General features: G+C 37.9%; 1 protein-coding gene across 1 annotated transcript in view; it reads left to right on the plus strand.

Annotated features, from left to right (window-relative positions):
• Window positions 1-25,556, plus strand: part of Malrd1 (MAM and LDL receptor class A domain containing 1) — a 605,236-nt gene that overhangs the window by 559,276 nt on the left and 20,404 nt on the right. Inside the window, exons 36-37 of the mRNA XM_052729219.1 lie at window positions 11,833-11,912; window positions 12,001-12,097. Of these exons, the coding sequence (XP_052585179.1) occupies window positions 11,833-11,912; window positions 12,001-12,097 (177 nt within the window). The remainder of the gene's footprint in view (window positions 1-11,832; window positions 11,913-12,000; window positions 12,098-25,556) is intronic.

The following is a 25,556-nucleotide window of genomic DNA, read 5'->3' on the forward strand; positions in this document are numbered from 1 at the left end:
TTGCTGGATAGCCAAAGATGACCTCAAACTCCTAATCCTCTGGCTTCCCCATTTAAAAAAAATCTTTAAATTAATAAACCTTGAAAAAATTGAAAAAGCTATCTATTCTGTGCTCAAAGTCTCTCGTCTAGTGTTTGGTTGTGCCCTGATTCTGTTGATACATATTCACTTGTATATTTGCTCGTTGTATGCTCTCACCCATACCCATATTCCCTTCAATAAAATGTAAATTTCATGAGCTCAGTGGAGTTGTTATTTGTGCTTCTATTCCAACACTCAGGGAACAGCCTTAGGTCATCCAAAATATTTCTGAACACATAACTATAAAATCTTAATTTCAGAACATCACAATGATTTTAAAAGATATTGTAGTACATATTTATGGGACACACATTCTGATAACTATTTGAATTACCCAATGTAAGCTTTAAAAAATCTCGCACTGATAGAAATATGCAAATCAAATGTGTGAAACAAATGCAAATATATTTCACTATTTACACCAGTATGCTTGTATGTTATAAATACACCAACATAACATGCTATAAAAATAGTTAAATATTTAGCAATACAAACAAAAGCAATATCTGCTAAGTATCAGTTGTCGTTGCCTACAAATTTGAATCTGCTTCCTGACAAATGTTGTAAAACCCTCAGGAAATACAAGTACGTGCAGTTTTGGTTGAACAGGAAGTGCTTGTTTTTCAGTATATGGGATGTGGTAAGATCATTATCAGGGCTCATCATGACAGAAACGGCACAAACTGAAAACGACGTCATGACAAAGTCTGTTTGTGACATGAGTCCCATGCTTTCTCTGTCTCTGTTTTTCTTTGCTTTGCTTTTTTTTTTTTAAATTCTTTCCCACCTTCATCACTTAGAGTATTTCCAGCAAAGAGTCAAATGACATATTGTCCTTAAAGTTTATGAGAGCTTCAGAAAACAAAATAGCACTTAAGAGGGTGATTTTTCTTCCATCATTACCCTAGCCATCATAATCTTATCCTGGAGACCCCAACTTATGTGCTAAGTGCACATGGTTATCAACAGTGATCTTTTTCCAGTTACTGCATATTAAAGACTATTATTCTTTCCTTTATCTAATCATGTGAAGTTTAAGAGGTCATCAGTTAATCTGACCATGGACGATGCATAAATAATGGAAGTACCACCCTGTGAATGATGTGTGTGTATATAGATACATACACAGAATATATATTTGACCATATTGTGTACATCCGTCAATAGAAGTGCGATGTACATGTTTTTTCACTTGTCCTTAGTTGTAGATTTTTCCACTGTGCTAGCAGACTTCAATATCCACAGGAGACTGATTCTAGGACCCTGTGTGGTTTGCAGAATTTCTAGATGTTTAAGCCTTTTATATAAAATGGTTTGGTATTTGCATATATACTGTGTATATTGGCTATGCATCTTAAACCATCTCTATATCACTAAAAATACTTGGGACAATGTAAATACCCCATAAATGGTTATCATACTATATTGTTTAGGAAATAATGACAAAAATATCTATGTAAGTTCAGATGGATTTTTTCCCAGATATTTTCTGTCTGAATATTGTTGAATCCACAAGTGCAGGAAGCACACATGTTGAAAGCCAACATATTTAATATGGAATTTCTACCCATCTGAGACTTTGAGTAGCCAAGATGCTTGATTTGAAACATGTTTAAGCCTCTTTCAGTACCGTAGTTGTCATGGAACCACTCTGTATATTCTGCTTAAGTTACTGTCACAAATTGTATTATCTCTGTGAAATCATTCACCCCAGTCAGGTCTTCAGATTTCTGCTCATACACTGGAGTATAAATTAAACACAGTGTGTGTGCATATAATGTGTAAATATTTGTATTTTACATATATATATATATATATATATATATATATATATATATATATAGAGAGAGAGAGAGAGAGAGAGAGAGAGAGAGAGAGAGAGAGAGAATAAAGTCGCATTTTCATATATAGTATATGAACAAATGTAAGAAAGAAAAATAATGGGGTTAGGGAGATTACTAGAAACTAGGGGAAAGACCATGGAAGGGATTGCATCTGTGTTCCTTGATTAAGTCCTTTCTCAGAGATTAGGATTTGTGCCAAAAGGACAATTATATGGAAGTGAAAATATCTCAAGATCTGGATATAGTACACTTGTCACAGGAGACATATGAGACAAGAATAAGATAATTATGTGTCATGCATGGCATCGTTGATATCCTGTGTGAGTTTGGAGGCCAGAAAGAACATAATCTGCTGATTAGGTTGCCTGGAACTTGTAGTAAGGCTTGGTATGCCAGACTTTGTTGACTACCCAAGGGAGGCCTGAATTCACTGAGGAGTGAATGGGAGATAGTATGGGGGGAGGGTGGAAGAACTGGGGTTGGTATGTAAAAGAAAAAAATTAAATGGGGGGGCTGGGGAGTGGGAGGAGGGAAGACAGGGGAATCCGTGACTGATATGTGAAATTAAGTTAATTATAAAATAAAAATACTATAAAAAATAAAGTGTCAAAAAAAATAATAATAAACAGAAAGTGCTCAATAATTTCTCAAAAAAAGCAGTGTTGAGCCTGGAATTCTCCCTCAGTTTGATGTACAGCCATGGGAAGTATTCAGGTTTTGTTTGGGTTTTACAAGTAAAACTTCCCTTTCTTTACCAAAGGTCAGAGCAAGCTGGAGACTCCTACAGTTCTTAGCCCAGGCTTTGTAATGCAGCTAGTGAAAACTCCTTCCAGAACCCAGCAGCTCATGGCTCATTCTTTAATTTTAATTTCCCCATATTGTGTTTGTGCGTTTATGTATATTTCAGTGTGTAGGACAGAAAGTATGAATAAAAGGCCTTGCTGGAACTAAGAGTTCAAAATATATGTTTTCATGAAAAATTATTTTTGGACTTCATGGAGAGAAGAAAAATTAAAAAAAAATAATACCCACAAATTCTTTCATATTAGAATATCTTCACCTTATTCAGTATTAAAAGAGTCTAGTTTCTACCATTAGTCCATTTTTCAATTGTCCACTTAGTTAATTATTTAATTGTATTACTATTTCTTCTTTCCTTCATTTTTCTTTTTGTTTTTTGTTTTGTTTTGTTTTTTGTTTCCCATAAAGCTCCAGGTACTGACTACTCCATAACAGCAAAAGAAAGCAGGGGAAACACAAAGTGTAAAACATCAACTTCAGGATTATTTTTAACTTAAAAATACTTTTGCACTATTACTTCAACAATGCCAGCTCACCACACAACTATTTGAACATAGGAAACAGAAGAACATTTTTCTCTTCTCTCTACTCAGAAGTAATTAAGGTTCTTTCTTTACTATAATAATTTGAAATAACTTATGAACACGCTTCCTGCCTACCTATGAAATGCTATGCAGCCTGACTCAGAATTCAAGTTCAAGTTGCAATGCAAGCCACACAGGAGCACATATTTTGCATCTTTGAATTATCATCACCTAAGGACAGAATCTAATAATATCTAAACAATGTTTTACGAGGAAGCAGAACTTAATTTTTCATTAATATTTAATGTGGTAAGGAGACAAAAATCCAAGTAGCTTAAAGAACCTGAACTCACTGTATAAAAAGCCAATGCTCTCTGTTTGATTTCTTCTCTAAATTAGGAATGATTAGTTTTTACCTCAAAGGTTGGTGTCAGAAAGGGGTCCCCCAAATGGAGCCTTCAGAACAGAAGAGTCAAGACTGCCTGACAAACTATTAGGTACCACTTTTGAACTACTAGCTCTGACACTGAGAGCTGCACTCATCAATGAGTACTTGGGCCAGTGTCCCAGTCGACTCTAAGGCATGCTAATGCTGTAAGTGGGAGTTCTAAAGGTTAAAGGAGATTATGTATGCACAAAAGAGAAGTGTTTTGATGACTCTAATAGCAGATATTAACTGCTGTTATGGTGAGGGTAATGAATACTTTCAGCAAACAGTTACACACAGATGGTGCTAGTTAGATCCTGTAAGAGTGAGTACATATAGGCCTTTCCTTCAATAAATTTAATTTGGAAGAAGGTAACAGGAAACTGACCACTGGAGTACTGTGTGATTAAGTGCTGTCATGACACTATGGTGCCAAACTTGGATTGTCTAAGTCAAGCTCGGACACAAAAGAAAGTCTCCAGAGGTAAATGACAATTGGTCTCAGGCCTTAAGAGGACAAATGCTAGCTACCCAGGTAGATAAAGAAATGAGGCCATCTTCTAGCCATTGACAGTATAGGTCATGCAAAGTCCTAGAGTATCAAAGAGGATCTCTCTTTCATGTTGAACAAGTGTAAGGGGGCTATGAGCCCAAATAAAACTGAGATCAATGCTGTGCAGCCCGTTTCAGGAAAGGCTTTTTGCACGGAGCCATCTTGCCTGGCAACACTCTACAAGCACTGGAAACAGTGAAGGTTTAGAGTCAGAGAAATCACATAATGTGACATTAGTCTGGAGACCAGAAAGGCAGCTGGGACCTGTTCCCACTTCAAAGTGACAGGGGCCTTTAACCAGGCCCAAGAACAGGAATGCAATGGAGCTGATTTAGGAGGTAAAAGTGATTAGGCATGATAATTGCAGTGAAATTGAAGGGCACATATAAGAATTTGTCATTTTTTTCTTCAGCTTTAAAGCCTTGTGTGAGTGTGTGTGTGTGTGTGTGTGTGTGTGTGTGTGTGTGTGTGTGTGACTGTGGTATGGCAGATGTGTGTGTATGTTCATGTGTGTGTACAGTGTTCAAGTGTATGTACATGTGTATGGATGTGTACATGTGTAGGCCAGAGGTCAACCTCAGGTGTTGCACAGGAACCTTGTTTTGTGAGACAGAGTCTCTCACTAACCCCAGGAACTCACTTATCTCTGCCTCCCCAGTGCTGGGATTACAAGCAGGCACCACCATGTCTGGCTTTTTACAGGGGTGCTGGGAACTGAACTCCAGCCTTCATGCTTCTGCAGCAAGCACTTTCCCAACTCAGACTGTCTTCCCAGCCCCAATTTTTAAAAACATGGAACTCTTATTTAATTTTTTCCTGAGGGGATGTGACGTTTTAAAGTAAGTTGAAGATTTGTTTTAATTCATACTTATTAGAAATCACACAAATAAATGTGTTCTCCTCAATTTTCCTGGATCTATGGCAAGTATTGGATGACACCTCGTTGTTATGCACACTCTCTCCTAAATTTGAATATTTAGGTAGCAACATTTTATGAGGTAACCCTGTCTCTGAACTCCCTTTGCTTTCTTCAAATCTATTAGAACAATTATAAATAAGCTAAACCTGATTTTATTGCTTGAAACAACAATTTAATTCATTTAAACAGCCAGAGTAAACCCTCTCCTGAGTCCCACTGCATTAGTCCATGAATGTAAGCTTAGCAAGTGTGTAGCTGCTCCTTATTTGTCCTGGCCCTGTGACAAATAGCTGGCGTGTGTACACAAGTGACAAGAAGGACAGGATGAGTCTGTGTTCCAGGTGTGGGAGAGTAATGAATGGGTGTTGCCAAGCACACCCAGAAATGAGTTATTCCAGTGACACCTCAGTCAAAGCCTGCTAACAGCAGAAGACCCACTACAATTTAAGAAAGATTAGGGTGTTGGCTGCAGCCGAAAGAATCCAAGTAGGTTTTATTTCTCCCTTTCTCCTCTTTGTCTAAGAAAAACAGACCCTTATGCATGAATGCAACAGGATGTTTATCTTTTCCTTTCAGGTGGGCTCCGCCTAATACTTATACATTTTGGAAAACATGCTGGAGCTAATTAGTCATGGGGGAAAATTAGTCCAAGCAAATTAATCACTGGAATTCACTGTGTAGTTGCAGCATTCTGTGGCTCTGAGATTATTCAGTGGCTCCTCCTGCTTTCTCATTTTCTATTGCAGTAAATTCATCCACAGAGCTAAGGTGCCTTGCTAAGCCATTAGCTCTATTTTCCTACACCCATTTTCTTGATACAGACCCAGCCCATGACCCAGGAAACACCTTGAGAAAAAACCTCCAGATTTCTCCATTGTCTCTGCAGGAAAATTTGCAGTGTAGTATGTAGAAATACATCCAATACCTGCCTTTCTTCCTTGCCTGTGTACCTGCATCAAGACTCTTAAAGTTTGTTACTATGTCACACTGTTTGCAATAAGAAAATGTGACAATGGCTTTAGCTCCTCTTCCATCTTCATTAAATGTCTCTGAAGGGATTAGAGTCAACACTTGTCAGACTTTGTTAAAGACCAGACTGTTAGGACAAGGAATAGTAGTCCAGTGGAGAAGAGTCATGACTAGAATGAATATGAAAAAGCAAATACCACACATGCCCCAGCTTGGTGAAGTATGCAACAGTAAACTTTCATATGTCTTTTCTGTGTATAATTCACCAACAAATTCTGTAAGTTCTCATTATGGATTTTTACAAATGAGCCTGATGTGTATAGGTTTCATAAAGCCACAGAGCTAGAAAACAGATTTTCACTTGGTGTCCAGGGGTCTGCTATGTCCTCATCTTCCCAGCCCCACACTTTCCTTTATTGTTGTATTTCCAGATGTTCCAGGTAAGGTTTAATGTGACCAATGGGCATGTTCAAACCATACAAACCAGAAATTTCTCCTAATCGTGATTTTCTAACAAATACAAAGTACAATACCAAACACTACTATATCAACTACAATCTATATTTTAACTCGAGAAAGACTATGGGAAGAAAGCATGTGTGGCCAAAACAGGATAGTCTGAGAAGCTACAGTGGAAAGTTTTCCAGCATGCTTTCCTTAGGGATTTAAAACTCAGTTTCTCCATGCTTTCATTTTATGAAGGAAAAAATGGAGAAATATGTCCTAGTTTGTAATATGTTAACTGTGGGCTATAAATGTGGAGTGATTCTGGATCCTCCTAGCAAAAGTCACAGGTGTGCATTTAATAGATCTAACTTGTTAGTGTAAAAACACTTAATAAAAACAAATAATCCTGCCTTCCACAATGCTAAATCATAGATCTAATTAGATATATATTGTAAATGCATACTGCTTCTGCCCTTTCCCAGAGGACAAAGGTTGGATCACAATGGTCATGACTCCAGCTCCAGAGAACTCAATGTCCTCTTCTGGCCTCTGTGGGTTCAGAACACATACATAAATAGTAATTAAAAAATAAATCTTCAATCATAGTAGTCAAAATGATAAAGAAATTTATTGACTCAAAGCCAAAAGCCTAGCCATGGAGAATTGAACCTGGAACTGAAAGGAGACACCATTTCTCCATCTCTCAGTGATTTCAGACTACCTCCTATTAGTCAGTCCCATCCTCAGAATGACCTTTCCAGATAAACAATACCAAGGGGACTCCCTGAGCTTGCAACAGGGTTTCAAACATGCTTCCTGTTTCACATCAGAGATGAGAAAGAAAGTCTTTAAGGATAAGTAGTCATCAGAGTGTAACCCTTTGTGACCAAGCACTTGCATAGACTTTATTTATGTCCTTGTCTATCTATACACTCACCTCTGCTGGCTGGAAACCTGTGTGCTGATACCTGTATCATTGTAAGGAAGACATAGCATTGCTAGAGATCAAATGGGTCCCACTCCACCCAAATTCAAGGAAAGATAGAGAGTTTAATATCAAGGGATTGGTGGAATGAATCTGGGGGAAGCACCTACAGTACTCTCTATAATTGTGTCATAGTTTGAACATTAAGAGTTGTAAGAAGAAGATTAAAATGTAGGACATATATACATACATATATATGTGCAAAGTAACTGTTAAAACAGATGTATAAAACTAAATAAATCAGATTTCTGTATGTATTTTTCATGTGGGCACCTTTATTCAAAGTAAATGGATGTAAAATGACTGCATTTAAAAATAAAATAATTAACAATTCAAACTTTTTAGACCTATTTTTTTTCTTCTTGGCATGAAAAATAGGGAGATACTCACACATGCACAGAGGAAGGAAGGGAAGGACAGAGAGAGGGAGAGACAGATGTCAAGATCCATGCATTCTAAATTTGAATGATGTATATATTAGGTTAGTATAGCTCATGGCCTTCATAAATACATGGGCAATTCACAAGAGGTAAAACCATGTTTGCTTTCAGCCTTGCCTAGACATAAAGTGGCTAAATACTTTCCTATGAGGAACATTTTGGTCTTTAATTGTCAAGGTGTATGATGAATCTTTGTCCTATTCCCTGTTGGAACAAGCCTCTAGCCTTAGGCAATTATGCAATTGTTCCAAACCTGCCAAGCTGCTGGACCATACACCCAGATTCTATCTCTGTGACTAGACTGTCCCTGTCTGAATGGTTCTTCTTTGTTGCTCAGGCATATAAAAAAAAACACACTGGTTCCAGTCCCACAGCCCATCCACTTTCCCTGCCTCAGTTCTCTCACACAAGCCTCAACCCTTTACCTCTGACAAGTATAATCACCCCGTACACTGCTAAATTTGCAAACAGTCTTTATCCTGGGGTATTAGACATTATTTCATTTTTCATTTGTTATTCTAATCTTACTGACTCTGTAATGAGAAAGACTCCTATAAAAAATGATGATGAAAGTGATACTAGTATTTTCTTTTAAAAACATCTTCATGATATTTAATAGGGATTTATGGTAAGCTTGGAGGAAATGAGTCCACTGGCTGTATTTAGAACAGAGGGAATATTCTTCTTTCACTTCCTGACTGCAGTTCTCCTGGAGAGGCAACAGAAAAAAATTATTTCAGTGCTGTTGCTGGAAGGCTGGGCAGATACCATCCTGGCGTGGTATTGATGCTGTCCTCAGAATCTGGTTCAAAAGCAGAGGACCACCCTGTCATGGAAAAGTTACAGAAGTCTAGGGATCAAATTGCCAAAATTATTTCAAACACTGTGTTTTCCGTAGAGGAGGTTCCCTTTGAAAAACAGAGATGAAAACACATTAAATATCCTGAATTATTTCTGCAATCCTTTAAATGTTTCTCCTTTTTTCCCCTTCCCCACTCACTTCTCCAAGTTTTATGTAAATATCACTATCTAAATATATAGCAACATGGACAACAAACACAGACACATGATGAACTGATACACAGACGTTCAGACAGCAGATGAGAATCATCCACACTATCTCTCCATATGCTTTGGTTTTCCCCCATTATTTTTTAAAGTGGCATTCTCAGCTATTTCCACAGAATTTAACTTAGTAGGCACATTCAAATATGTAGTATCTGCTTAAAGCAGAGGTTTTGTACTGTTATGAGGATTATGGCACTTTCAAAATCTGAAGGAACCCAGTTAATATACAATGAACTCAGAATTGACAGAAAGTGTCTATAAGTCACACCAGCACGTATGTGTGAAAGATTGCCATGTAGCACTCCTATTGTTGAATGGGGATCAAGAAGGAAACATGAAAGACTCACAATCTTAAGTATTATGAGAATAGAAACTAAATACTCCAAATTCAATAAGTCTATTTTCATCTGAATTTTAGAAACTTCAAAATTATCAAATTGTGTTTGATTGTTTCTTTTAAAGGAATAGTAACTTAACAAAGGAGAAAACTCCAATGACTTTCTAGAACCTGTAAATGGGGCTTTTTAATTTAATTCAATTAATGCAACTTTTCAAATTTAAAAGAAAACATGTGCTTACAGAGTGTTCTAGCAGGATTACTGTTGCTGTAATAAAATATCATGACCACAGCAACTAGGGGAGAAAGAGTTTATTTGACTTACTCTTCCATGTCACTGTTCATCATCAACAGAAGTCAGGACAGGAACCCAAACAGGACAGGAACCCAGAGACAGAGGTCATGGAGGAGTGCTGCTTACTGGCTTGCTCAGCCTGCTTTCATATAGAACCAAGGACCTCCAGCTCAGGTGTGGCCCCACTCACAGTGGGTTGGACCCTCTCATTAGTGTTCTACAGTCTGATCTTATGGGGGCATTTTCTCAACTGAGGCTCCCTCTTCTCCAATGACTCTAGCTTGTGCCAAGTTGACATAAAACTAGCCAACACTGCCGGGCGGTGGTGGCGCACGCCTTTAATCCCAGCACTCGGGAGGCAGAGCCAGGCGGATCTCTGTGAGTTCGAGGCCAGCCTGGGCTACCAAGTGAGTCCCAGGAAAGGCGCAAAGCTGCACAGAGAAACCCTGTCTCGAAAAACCAAAAAAAAAAAAAAAAATAGCCAACACAATCAGCAATGCTTCTGACACATGGGTTTAAACACATATTCAAAAGTTAATTTTAAAATTGTTTTGTAGCACATACAGTGAACTTGAAGGAAATCCAGCCCAAATCACCTTAGTTTGTGTCACACCATTTCTGCTAAATAAGAACATAGATATTAACTTTCACACTCATTTGGGGACTCATTGTACCAGAAAAAAAATAACTTAGAAGTAAAAATGTTTGCCTGGGCATGGTGGCACTGACCTTTATCCCAACACTTGAGAGACAGAGGCAGGTATGTCTCTGTGAGATCAAGGCCAGCAAGGTCTAAATAATGAGTTACAGGTCTGCCTGTGCTACATAGAGAGAGACCATGTCACAAACAAATATGTCCCTTAGAAGGGCAATCTGTTTCCAGATTCTGATGTTCTGAGGATAATCTGTTCCAGTGTGACCAGTTTTACCATTTATATTCCTGAATAAAGTAGAAGTCTGGTGAGATCTGAATATTTTTTGCAAAAGTATATATGATGATATTAATCTAAATTAATTGTGAATCTAAGTGATTGAAGAAACATCTGTTTGTGATGAGAAATAACATTTGTATTCATTTATATGAATGCTAATCTATACACTTTGAATTGCTGTATTATCTGAAAGAACTCAATGTCTTCACTATCAAAAATATGAAGGCTGGAGGAGCTTGGGTGATAACGTGTTTACCTTTCAAACATGATAACCTATGTATAATACTTCAACTCCATCTTTAAAAAAAATAGAGTTTGGTGATGTGTTTAGAATCCTGGCCCTAAGGAGGCAGAGACAGGTGGATCCTGAATCCCCCTGGCCATCCAGCTGAGCTTATTTGTTAAGTTCCAGGCCAGTGAGAGACTCCAACTCAAAAATAGGTGGATGGAACCATAGGGATACCCACATTTATCTACTGCTCCCCATCCTCATGTACAGACATGCACACATAAAGACAGACACACAGTATAAGAACGTTTGAATTTGAGACAAATGAGAAATAAGATAAAATGAGAATGGATACTAGTGGGTGAAAAAAAAAGAGTCAATATTTGCAAACAAAAAGTGAAATATGTGGAAGCCAAGATCTTCTTTTCAGAATCAACAAGGGGATAGATTACAACAAAATCTTACTATACAAAAACAATAAAATGGAATGTTTTAATTTGGCTTAACATTTTGGTTTCTTAGCCACTTTTCTCACATTCCTGGTATCTCCAGATGTCTTGACCATCATCAATGTAAGCATTGCAGCTCAGATGGAAAGTTATCCTGGCAGTTGAAAGCCAAGGAATACCACAAAGTTACACTGCACAACAAACCATACACAAGAGATTTATTGGGAGGGAAAAAAACCAGAAGGGTGGCTGCCTCTGCTCGATCAGTAGAAAACCAAACAGGATATAGGGCTTGCGTAGAGCTTCTTGGGAAGAGGGTGGAACTTTTCAGGGTGGAGCTTTCCAGAGTGGAGACTGGTGGGATTTCATGTCCAGAGATTGGGTTTTTGCTCTGCAGGGTGGGGGCAGGTCCAGCAGTTAGGGGTCCTCGGGGGAGGGCCTAACAATCAATGCCACTACAGTTCTGCTCAAGTAATCTTCTCCTTTTTGTTTTTGTTTTGTTTTCAACTCTCACATAGTTTTTCTTTTCCAGGTGTAGACAAGGATGGACAGGAAATCGATGCCACATCAGGTCTAACCCTTCTACTGCAGGATTCATGTACACACAGAATTGTAGGTAACATTATGCATGAAGAAACAGCTTAGGATCTTTAATATATTTTGAATCATGTTTATCTTTATCATGGGTTTGAAATTCCAGACATATGGACTCTGCTGGGTATCGGATTTGGGTTCCTCATGATCCATATCGCAGTGGCCATCTTGTGTTGTCTTGCAAACAGAAGAAGACCGGTCAGGTAAGTCATCCTTCTGGCTCTGACATGAACAGCAGAAAAAACCCTGAAACATTTCATTTTTCATGCTTTCCTGTCACCCTTCCTCATGTGCAAGGGGTTTTTATGTTTCCATGTTTTGGGGGCTTCTTTTCTTGGGTAGAAACAGTAACTACTTCCCAATCAAGAGTTTACTATTTACTTATATTGGATACTTTCTAATAGCACAAAAGAAAGAAAACAGGATATCCTTCAAGACAGCAAAGATCTGGTTATATTGTATCCTGATGGTGACCAGAGAAGGCCTCAGATCTGCAGGGGAGACCCTTTTCTAGCTTACACAGAGAGGCTGGCCTCATGGCATCTATAATCCAGGCCAATACTCCCATCCCCAAAGCAGCACACAGGCCAGAGGCTGAGGTCTGCTGGATCTGAAAAGCTGGGTCTATGCCTAACTTAGAACCTCTTACAATACACAGAGCTATTAAGAATACTTTGAGTTTCCAACCTATGACACCTCTTCCTTTCACTGGTATAAGCTACACGTCACACAAATAGCAAGTGGAGCTGACTTCACAAACTTATCAAGATGAGGGCTCATTTTTAAGAGACATAGCTTGTTCTGAATGCCTGTGTTAGTGGTCATTTAGACATGTGACACCAATATGTCACAGAGCAATGGATGACAAGCCATTTCCTTGAATTATTCCTATGTCCTGATTAATGAAATCCTCTCAGGTTTCCAACTCTAATCATATTGGTTAGCAAATATTCACCTTCACATTATGAATTAGGAGGAATCTGTTATAAAACTATGGTGTGCATTATCAAAAAAAAAAAACTACATTTTAAATCTATTCCCATCAATCAATTTGTATTCATGAAGCATTTTTTCAATTGTTTTCTCTATGTTCTTAAAAAAAATTACTAGGCAATATTTGTAGACAGATATGAATGAGAAGCAGTTTGGACTTAAAAGAGCTTTTAACATAAAAGAAGAAGCAGACTCATAAATCTAAGTGAGCCCTTGGTTGTATGTAGGAATACATACATATATATATATATATATATACACACACATGAATTGAGAGTCTCCAGTTGTGTATGTGTCTGTGGCAGGGGGTGCGATGATGGGGTAGGGTGTTGGCCTAGCAAACTAGAAATCTGTAGAGCAAGCTGACAAACTGGAATTCCAAGTCTGAGTTGAAGGTGCAACCTTGAATCCCAAATCCACAACATAAGCCATCAAGCTGGAAACTCAGGCAGGCTTTCTAAGTTGTTGTCTTAAGGGATATTTCTTTTCCTTCTTGAGAAAGTTCAGTCTCTGTCTTTGAGGGCCACCCACATTGTGAGTGAGTAAGTAAGTTTAAAAAAAAAAGTTCCTTTATTTTACCTAAAGTAAATTGCTTTACTTAAAGTCAATTGACATTGAATTTTCAATACATCTAAACAATGCTTTTCCCAGGAACATCTAGATCAGTATTTAATCAAACAACTGGTGGGACAGCCTAACCTGACTACAGGACACATCAACTTAATGTTATTTAGCAAAATCCTAAATTTGCACTTTCTCCTGATTACGTCAGACAGTCTATAACCTGAGGCTACTTACAAACTTGCAAATAAAATTTGTGTCCCTATGCTACAGTATGACAGTCACCTGTTCTTTCTCTTTCCTGTTTATTTGTATCTTGTGTGTATGTGTGTATTCATGTAAGTGCAAATGTACATGCATGTGGTGTGTGCATGTGTGTAAATGACAGAAGTAAACATTGGATATTTTCCTTAATGGTTCTCTACCTAATTTATTAAGACAGGCTCTCTCACTGAATCTGGAGCTTAACTTATCAGTTCAGGCAAGTTTGACTGCCTACCTCCCCACATTCCAGCCACTTCATGCAGGGATTAATATCACATTTTACATGGCTACTGTGACTGGAACTTGGGTCCCCAAGCTTTCGTCACAGGGACTTTTACTCCCTCCCTTTCATCGCTATTTGGCATTCAATTGCACACACCCCTTTTCTTATGCTCCTCACCTCCATTCTTTGTTAAAGTCTACTTCTGTTTTCTCATCCAACTTATTTTAATTTTCCCTCCGTTTGTTAGAAGGTATTTAGTATATAAAAGGACTCATGAAAAATTCATTTCTGCACATAGGTGGGATCTAAATATTATCACCATGGAGGCCGTAGCCAGAGAAAATCCACCAACAAGCACCACCACCAAAATACCAAAATAACAGATTTACAAAAACCCCTTATGCAGGAGAGGGCACCTCCCCACTTTCCATAGGGTAGTTAGTTTCATAAGACCCAGCTTCTGCTTCTGCCTACAGCATGAAAACGAGCCTAACAGAAGAGTATGGTGGTGTTTCAAAACTCCAAAATTCACCACCCGCTTCCCCTGCCACCCCGAGGAGAAGCCTGGGTCGGATGTGAATTAAGGCTGTTGTGAGGAAAGGAGAAATGATGGTTGCTATGGGCTTCAAAGAGGATTTGATTAAGTGTTAAACATTGCAAGTGGACACCAAGTTATGGCCACGCTGTGTGATGATAGGCCAAGATCTGAGAAGTGGGCTGAGAAGGAAGGCAGTTAATAGAAGATGGAGGAAATGAAAGGTTTAGCAATCAGATTGCCAAATATAACAGAAGAGCACATTCATGGTATCTGACTCTGTGTTCCTGTGTTTGTGGCTTTCTTTGTGACTCAGTGGACTGTGTACATTCTAGAGTACAGTCCTTTCCCAACTCTTTTGTGTTTTTTTTTCCTGCTTTTATTTTTTTTAATCACCTTCAAAGTAGGAGGTTTCTTTAGTTTGTGTTGGCCCTCACTCCCCTCTCCCAGCTCCTTTTTCCCCCCCAAATCACTCTTAAACCCTTCTTCCCCAATATTACCCCTCCCACTTTCATGTCACATGTGTTCTGTCTTCCCACTTCTCCCTGAAAGCCTCATTTTCCCTTTATCGTGGGCATAGGTCCCTTTCTAGTCTTTGTTTTCATGGTACCTACACACACACATGCCCACATAAATAAAATACACATGAAAATGAGACACTAGGATCCTCAAATGTGAAAGAAGACATGGTGTTTGTCTTTTTGAGCATGTGTTACATTGCTTAATAAAATATTTTCCAGGAAGTTTAAAGATTTCCACTTTTCCTTAGTTCAACTGACTTGGGCTCCATGTGCACCCCTCTAGAGGCTGGGCACTGAGTTGAAGAGCATGACCTTCCCTTATATAGCAGGACTACTCTCTGATCAAGGACATTGGAGGAGATCTAGCTACACTCCCTGCTAGAACTTTCAAACAAGTCCTTCTGTGTTTTTTCGAACTCCCTATTCTCTTCTTTCTCTAGGTGTTTTCTATTTCTGGATTCCAATATTTACCCCAAAAGTTCTTTGTCCACTTTACTACCAAGTTCCAAACCATTCAAGGCAGTATTCTCAGTTTGTTATTGATCTCAGCCACCCACTTAACAGCCCGCACTGGAGGCCAACAAAGGTCTTACTCTCCCACTGACGGGCAGAGTCCTCAAATGAACCAGTGTTCATCTAGTGACATGGCTCAGTAGGGAAATGAGCTGGCCACCAACACTGATGACCTGAGTTTGATCCCAGGAAGCCTCATGGGAAATGAGAAAACTGACTCCTTCCAGTTTTCCTCTGACCACAGGCTCCTTCACCCCAACACACATAAAATTATAAAGGAACTAGTTTAACCCAGTCTGCATTGAACCAGAGGAACCACGGACATTCTCTACTGGACATTTCTCAGGGAGATTTCTCAAGGAAATGCAGCAAAATGGCTTCAGGGGAGTCAGTCTACAGGTGATCACATTTCATATAAACTCTTCCGGAAGAAAACTGATGTAACAGGCATCTGGCATACTATATCTCCACTCTCATGCATTTTCCTCAAATAACCCCCCGCTTCATCTTGTATATGTCTTAACTATCATTAAAATAAATTAGGAAGATGAGGCAATCCCCCACTGGGGGATCACAAAGAAGGGTGATCTGAAAATGGAGCCACCAATCCCAAGATGATTTGTTTAAAATATTTGAGACAAGCTAGGATGAAAGAGGAGAATAAAATACATCTTTACCAATGTTTTCCCCTCTCCTTCTCTCCCTCCTTTCCTCCCTTCATGTTTCCCTTCCTCCCCCTCTCCTTCTCTCCAACTATCCCTTTTCTCCCCTTCATTTCCTTTCTCCTTCCATCTCTTCCTCCTTTATTTTCTCCCTTACTCACACAGGTGCTCCATCTCTCCTTTCCTGGCTAGAGGACAGGACTGTATTTTTACTTAGGCCAGATGATCTTATAATTTCTATAATTTTAACTAGTTTTTGCTATTTTATGAAATTGGTATTTGTGTGTGTACTGTATGTATATGTTCACATGGGTTTGAGCCCCTGTATGTATCTGTTCATATGGGTGTGTAGGTGTGCCTTACATATATGGCCACATGTGTAGAGAAGCCATAGTTCCATGTCAGATGTCTTCTTTGATAACTCTGCACTTATTTTTAAAATTTATTGTTTAAAAATTTCATACATGAATATAATATGTTTTTAAAAATAACATCCACCTCCCGTTGCCCTCCTTTCAATTCCTCTCGTATAGCAGTACCGTTTTTCCTACACAACTTTGTGTTTTCTTTTTAAAATCTACTGAACTAATCCAGTGCTGCCAATCTAAGTATTGTGTAGAGCCATCCACTATGACATGGGCAGCCTATCAGGGACAACACCCAAAGAAAACAGACTCTCTCCTCCAAGGGTCATCAATGGCCAGCAGTTTTTCAGTGAGGGGAAGAACTTTGCTTTGGCAATCTCTCCTTCACCCATCCTAGACTTTGGACTGGCTTGATCATGCACAGATCTAGTCCTTTCAGTCACAGCTGCTGTGAGTCACATGTGCAAGGACATGTCATGTCTGCAGAAGACTTTCACAGCAGTCACCTACTACCCTCAGCTCTTTCAATCTTTCGGTCACTCTTCTAGGATGACTCCTGAATCTTGGGGGTGAGGGAATAGGATATAGATGACCAACTGGTTACTCCATGGTCTCTTACTCTCTTCACATTTACTAGTTGTGTGTCTCTGTATTAATTACCATCTCATACAAAAAGAAATTTCTCTGATGAGGACTGAGAGCTGCACTCATCTAGGGTTAAAGGATGGGTATTTAGGGAAGTTTAGGGGCAGTTTAATACTGTGTCTCTTTACCAGAGCAATGGTAGTAGACTCTCCTCTAGGGCCTATGACTTACACAATCAAGGGTTTGGGACCCAGTTAACAGTATTCTATCTTAATTACCATATATAAGGTTGATGATGCCTATCCCTGATGTCATAGGCTATCAGGAAATAGAACTACATTTCCAGGTAAGGGTTGACTCCCTTCAAGTTGCTGGTCAATACGGTCTCAATGAACCCCAATAAATACAAGCTATTGCAGTTGCTCTAGACTACCTGCCAGAAATTGTTATTAAGATTTTATTATCAAAGACACCATATACTTGAGTCGTAAGAAATAAAGAAATCAAGCTGGAACTGACCTGGAAGCTTCATCCTTGCTTGTTAAATTTTATAATGCCAGAAGGTACTATGCACAACACTCCTAAGGAAAAAAGCAAAGTATTCAATAGTCTTACCTAGCCTTGAACCATTCAAGTTGCCATAACAACCACCCGGTCAAGATTAGTTCATTGGATGAATAGTTGCATGAACTGATAAGTTTCTGATTGGATTGAAGACCTGCCCCACAATACCTTATCTTTTAAGACATGGTCTCTCACTTATCCTGGATCTCATCAATTCAACTAAGGTGGCTATCTAAAAAGTGTTAGGAATCCATCTGTCTTCCATCCATCTTTTATGTGGATTTTGGGGATTTGAACTCAGATTTTTACATGTTTGCATGGCAGGCACTTTACCAACTGAGACATGGCACCAGGTCCTCATGGAATTACTTTTAAGGAACCTCCATAATATCAAGTATTTTATGTATTAAACTTACAAATGTTTTTAAATCTAGATATTAACTTAAAATGTAAGGAGAGTGCTAAAGTGTAGAGAAATAACTCTCTCAGAAGCATGCTCACCACATAAGCTGTAGCACCTGAGCTTGTTTCCCAGAATTCACATTTAAGACCCTAGTGTGGCTGACAGTCTTTGCGATTCTAGAGCTGGAGAATCAGAGGCAGGCAGATCTCTCAGCTCACTGTCAAGTCATCCTAGCCCATGTGGTGGGGTTGAGAGCAGTGCCAGAGTCCAGCTATTCAATCCTATTTGGTTTTGATATCACGCCAATATGTTCTTCCATCTTGTCAATATTAGTCACTCAAAATGTCCTCACCAATGCTGTTACAGAACTTATTACATGGTTTTGTAACAGCTATTTCCATATTAATGCATGTCTTTATGTCATAGCAGATAACATTGCATGCATAATTGGTACCCAATATGTGATAATAGATGATTATTTATGCTTTATTGGGTAGTACCACAACCAAAAAAAGTTACTTAGATCCAATAAAAAAAATATTGCTATGGAATTTCATAAGCTGTTTTGGCCTGAAGTTATATGAAATATTTGGCCAAGAGATGATTAAGCAAAATAACAATGGCTTACTGGAAAACAATGCCAAAATCCAATGTACACAAAAATTAATTTAAGCAAGGAAATATCACCCTCTACAAGTAAGCCTTGACTTAAGGTTTTTATTAAATGTTATAAAAAGAATCTGTGGCACAAGAGACCCTTCAGTCACTTGAAAGAAAAATTTAATTAATTTCTTTTAAAATATATTATGGAGACTCTGTGCTCAGACAATGTTAAGGACAGGGAAAGGCTCTTAAAGTTGCTGTTAGAGATTTCATTTCCTGGAATGTGTTATAGGTTCCATGACCTTTGTATTAGCTACTTGCCATTTTGATTGCAGGGAAAAGAAAACAGAACTAGCTATCTTAATCAAAATGAAGAATTTAGTATAAGAGCCAGGGTGTTTGCTGGAGTTCAAGGATGAAAATAACTGAGGTGGAGCCTCAGCAAGACTGGGAACAAGGAGAACTCCTCATAACCTCTCGTTTCTGCCTCTCTTTGCTTGCTAGCTTTGTGATTGAATCTCTAGATATATTCTATTCTCTGTCCAATAACAAAACTGCCCACTAGAGGATGAATGCTATTTATTTGTTTTCTCCCCAGACATGAAAAGAGATGAAATCTTTTTTTTAACTGCTTCAAAGTATGCATTCCAAATGAAAAGCTCCTACTTAGCCATCTTGAGTAGGCTTCTGTGTCTGATCAAATCACATATGGTTAAGATGTGGAGCATACCAATAATACATATGTGCCCTACAGAGCAGCCAAGGTCCCATGGTGGTGAGAATGGGCAAGAAGGTAGTCACCAGGCCTTCAGTAGTTATTCATAGAGGCGGGTGAGATGTCTCAGCAGGTACACAAACCTGTGTTAAATTTGATCCCAAAATACATGTCGGAAAGAGAAAACCATCTGCTGAAATAATTAAAAAGTGGCTCACATTAAGAGAAAGTAGTTGGTGGTATCAAATCTGTACCAATAGATCAAGGTCAAAAAGTACATGTACACAGAGGGCGGCTGGTCCCTTCTTTAGCTACAGCCAGGTTGTATCTACTCTTTTTCTATTTGTGACTGTATTGTCTTTGGTTGGGGAAAATTTGGTTAAAAAAAATGTTTATTATCCCACCTCAGGGTATATAACCCACAAATATTGTATTAATTTAGTAACAAAATTATATTAATTTAGAACAAAATTTAAAAAATAAACATATTTCATTTACCCATACAGGGAAATAAGTTCATGAAAATTGCTGCAAAGTTTAGATATAAAATATTTCTTAAAACATTTACAGGATTATAATTAACTCAAACTGGAGTCTTGGAGTCCAAGATCAAAGTGTAATAGATTCCCATGAGACCTATTCTGTCTTCCTTGCAGATGGTCACCAACTTCCTGTGTCCTCACAGGACCTACAGTAGAAAGTCAAGTGTTTCTTCCTCTTATAAAAGGATTCTAATCCCTTAATTCAAGGAGGTTCAACTCTTTTGACTTCACATAAACCTAATTACTTCCTAATCCTATCAATTTAAAGACAACAACTTCAGCATATAAATTAGAGGGGTTAAGACATTCAACATATAACAGCATGAACAACAGCAGAATGATCACTGAGTAGCAATGATGTTGCTCTTAGGAATGTGGTCTTAGACAAGTCTCATAACTCAAATGCACAAATGTTTATGAAGAGTTCTCAGGGCTGGAGAGATTGTTCAACCATGAAGGGCACTTGTTTTATTCTGTTGAGCATAATGATAAAATACAGACTAAAATCCTCCAAGAGAGACATGGAGAGAAAGAATGGTGAAATAATTATATCTGTTTACATTTCATGTAAGAAAAAACAAACAGGGATGTTCAGGATGCCCTATCACAGACCAGATATATTTGTCTATCAGCCTATCAATGATACAGAGAGTTCCTTGAGATTCTTGAATGAATGGTACAGGTTCTAAAATAAAATATCTATTCCTATCATATTTAACTGTTTTTGTCATACCCATTCCTAATGCAAACACTTTGTATACTAACGTAAATCTTTGAATGCACAAATTTAGCTGCCATTTAAATTTGAATCCCCTGATAGGCCTAATCTGAACCCAGCAATGAATATTTATTCTAAGCAAAAACCAAAACCTCACATATTCACTGCCTCAAGGCATTCAGCAGCTTTGGTAGCCAGTCTCCTGTAAGCCTGTGAAGGTCCCATAAATGAACACTTATCCTTAGCAACTAGAAGCCACTAGCACAGTGGCCAGGGTGGGTTATAAGGCTCAGGAAACCTTTGCAGTCTCCAACAGTCCTCATCTATAAGACACAAAGCCCATTCTCACATCATGAGGGCAGGAAAAACAAATTGCCAAATCTCAGGGCCCTGTGCATGTCTTGGTCATTCTCAGACACGCCAGCTCAATGTTGATTTTCCAAAGGAGAACAGGGTTTTTAAAAACAGGATTGGGCTATAAATGCTATTTTCCTAGTCTCCCTATTCTTTTTACTAATCCCTATTTAAAGAGGATACTTAAGCATCCTGTTCCTTTTCCCTTAATTCTAACTCTAGCTCTTTTTTAATTGTTGTACAATGGTAGAAAAGATATAAAATAGTTACTCCAAAGGAAAGAAAGCATATTCTCACAGCTCATAAGATGTTCTTATTTTACACCCTATTTACACTAGAGAGAGAGGTAACCAAGGCAAATCTTGATGTATGAGTTGAAGGTGGTGCAATCTGGGGAGCTGGCAACTCAAATGCATGAAGAGGGCTATAAAGAGGAGGTAGCATTTGTGTTCAGATTTGAAGGAAGAAGAAATCATGCTGTTCAAAAAAAGACAAGAAAATATGGAAACTTGTGGGCTCAAAAATGGCACAATGGATTGTAGCATATGGGGAAGGTAACTGAATAAATTACTCTTTAAAATGTATGTGGCAGAGACATTAAAGGGCTCGAACGCCTACTAAAGAGATTCCAATTTACTTTGTTCTTAAAAGAAAAAAAGATGCTATCTTCTGTCTGTTCTAAGAGGTCTACTCTCTAGCACCAAATGGGGTAGATTTTTAATTAATTAATTAATTTGTGTGTGTGTGTGTGTGTGTGTGTGTGTGTGTGTGTGTGTGTGTGTGTGTGTGTTTACAGGCTGACCCCAATAGATTTCACAAAGGAGATTTCACCCCTGTCACCTGCAATAATTACATTGTATGGAGTTAACGGGAGCATTTGAGGGGACGAATGAGAGGAGGGTTAGGTATTTGTAATCTGATAGTTATATAGGCAGCCCTCCTCCCCATATACCACCACTGCTGTGTCTGACTTCCAATGGCCCTTTACTCTTCCTCCTCCTTTCTTAAGTGGTGACAAACCTAATGTTCCTAGCCCAGCATTCTGTACCATCCCTCACAGTTTCTCTGTATTCTGATCACACCATGTGTGCAAGCAATGTTTTACCAAACAAATTTCTATTTTTCAATTTGAGTATATCAGCCATTTCCCACTAGGACTCTACCTAATACAATTCAGGAAAGTGTATTAAGCAAATGAATCATGTCTATGTTTAAAAAACAACACCAAAAGAACAGGTGAGAATAGGTGGAAGAGACTAAGAAGAGGCCCAGCAGTCAAGGGACAAAACTCTGTTCCTGAGTTCAGGTGAGACAAAGTGAGGGCTTGACTTTATGAAGCAGGGGTTTATATAATACAGGATGTGAGGGGACAACAAATAAGAATTAAAGCAGATTGCAGAGAATCAGACTTTGGTGACAGTATGACTGGCAGTGCTGGTGACATCATTCCTAAACCAGGAAGAAAGAGGGCTTGGGCAATAGAGAAATAAACTACTTTGATATTTGGCATTTTCTTATATGTTAAATGATGAAGTTGGACTAGCCTACCATGTATAAGATATCCTCAAAATGTAGGCTACTGTTGCATATTTTTTTACTTAGTCATCTCTTGAACGAAAATATTTATAAGATCATAGAATTGATATTCAGCTTACAACATTTTGTAGTATACTTTAGTGTGAAATGGAATCATACAGTTACAGTGTTTGTGCTGCTTAAATTAATCCTTTATAGAACTGGTGTTACAACAGCTGCAAAGTGAATTAAATCATTTTAAAGTTCTCTTCTGACTTTGAAATTGCCTAGTTTAAATCAGATATTAAGCTTAGCTCTTTGGGGGCCTAAGTATTCCCTGGTTGACATGCAACTGCATTAATCCTTTCAACTCTTAAGGTGCCTTTTATTCAACACAGTATTGTCCTACTTTTAACTTTATTTTGTGAGTCCCTGAAGGAGTTGTGTTCTGTTTAAAAACCTAAAAAGTAACATAACATATAGATTAGGATTAATTAAGATACCTGACAAATTTTCCTGTAAGGACTCAATTGTTCTGTTGGCTGAAAAAATTCTGGGAAAAAAAAGTAGGGAGAACAATGTTTAATTGTCTCACATCTTGCTTAACACAAGACAAATATTTCACTAAAAATGGTCAAGGCAAAAAAATATATATAGTTAGGGCATGAAGAGTTGCCAAACAAAACAAAACAAAACAAAAACATTGAAGTGTAGACAGATTTTTCTCTCCTGTCTGCCAGCTCCCAAATAACCACATGGAGAGTTCTTATTAATTATAGAAGTTCAGTGGATAGCTTAGGTTCATTTTTAACTAGCTCTTATAACTTAAATTAACCCATTTCTATTCATTTGCATGCTTCCACATGGTTCATGGCTTATTACCTCATCTCCTACATGTCGTACTTCCTCCTCGTCTCCTGATGAATCTACCTACCTATCTTCTTCCCAGTGCCTTCTGTGCTGGGAAATCCTGCCTAGCTTTTTATTAAACCAGTCACTGTGGCATATCTTTACACAGTGTAATCAAATATTGCGCAACATTGAAGTCTTGTGACCTGGGCTCTACGGCCTAAATAAGACCAAGATGTAGGATGAGTTGTGAGCACAATGGACTTATTGACCAAATGGAGACAGAATAAATTTCCTGATATGCTGGGACAAAGAACAAATTTTCAGAAAGCTTTTTATTTAATTATTTCTTCAATGTAAAAATAAAAGATGAAAAATGAACACTTTCCTCAAGGCCAAATCCAAAAGTAGTATCTTCTGCCATCATTCCTAGGGCACCATGAGAAAAAGGAACCACTGTCCTGGAGCATGATTTTACTTGGCTCATTGACTTGTTTCTTTGTCTCCTATAACAGATACCAACCATCATGATAGCTGAATCCCCCACACACTTATATTTATACTCTAAGCTCAACAAATGGCAAAGGTATTCATCCTATCAAATGTTTATTATATCTAATTTTCCATCCTGTCTATCCTTGGGTATTGGAGCTCAGATTTTATATTATAAATACTAAACTTTCTCTGTAATTTATTCATGTAATAATTTCAGCAAATGTTTGAAAAGGCTTGGATATCTTTGTATTCCTGAAGAATTTTCTTTAAACTTGGCTGAATTTCATTTTATTCTGTAGAAGTCAAAAGGACATCTAAAGGAATGCCAGCTGATGTTTACCTGTGTGGCCTTTGGCATAGCCATTCCTGTGGTCATTGGTGGGCTTCAGATTCAATCCTTGATTGGAGTTGTAAATACTAGAATTTTAATGGAGAAAGTCTCAAAAATTATAAGTCCAAATATTCATAATCTATGAAAAAAAGCAAGCAACAAAAAATCTTGGAGTTTTAGGAAAGCAGGAAATCAATTGATTGTGTTGGTGAGAGTAATACAGTCTTCATACTAAACTATTTAATTTGGATGGTCATATGTGTGACAGATTTTGCCCTAAAGTTACACTGGCATCTGAAAACTTAATTTCTACTGTTATTTATAAAAATTTTATCCTTGTTTTGTTTTTCTTAGATCAAAAGGTCTTTTCTAAAAGATTTTATAATGAAGTTGTTTCAAGAAATTTTATGTGATTTCAAAATGACTTCTCATTTTAACTCCCTATCTCACATTTGTTTAAACAATTCTCCAATCATTTAAGATATTATTGAACTATATAAAATCAGTCTGATATCAGTATAGAATAAACCAAGCTTCACAATGTGCACACATGTTAGTATATTATTATTAAGGATCTGAAACTGTTAACTAATGTATTATTATTGGGTATGATTACAGATAGACAAGTAAGTATTATTGATAAAGTATTATTGATAAAATATGAAAACCATTTTACTGTTTAGTAACTCGGTATTCTAATCAGTCATTCTAAAGATAACTAAGCATGATCATTCTATCTGTTGGGTAGAGGTAGTCCCTGGACAGGATTCATTTTTCAGCACTTTTGACTGTCTTGTCATTGTAAGTCTTCCATATAAGAAAGACGGTGTCTTAGAGCTTGTCATATTTCTAGGTTGCGTTTGTTTCGTCCTGACCAAGCAATTGGGGTAGACAAATGTGCTATAAAAGAATCAGAAACACTCCTATTAAGTAATGAGACTCAGGAAGGCAGAGAGGACAAGTGAGCTATTTTGTCAGTAGTACAGCATTCGGTATTACTATTATGTGTAGCAAGTACATCCAGTACCCTTGAGTAGACATCAGAATTTAACTGAGATTTATTTATGTCACTAGAAAGTAGAGTAGGAAGGCTGAGTTTTTTTTTTTTATTTTTTCTCAGTAACTACTTTGTTATCCTTCCAATGGACTTATTTTTGTCTTGCAAATTTTCATTCACATGATTTCTCTTGAGAAGCATCCTTGGAGACACTCCTACAATGTCAGCAGTCTGTTTTCTGGGTTAGAATTTCAATCACACTGATGAATCAAAGGATAAGAAAGACAACAGCCCTTCTGAGGTCAACTTACTTTCATCTCTGTGGGGAGGAAGAATCACAAACTCATAACTCTC

The sequence above is a fragment of the Peromyscus californicus genome, unplaced genomic scaffold, assembly GCF_007827085.1.
Source record: "Peromyscus californicus insignis strain IS unplaced genomic scaffold, ASM782708v3 Scaffold_8__1_contigs__length_139910024, whole genome shotgun sequence".
Taxonomy (NCBI): Eukaryota; Metazoa; Chordata; class Mammalia; order Rodentia; family Cricetidae; genus Peromyscus; species Peromyscus californicus.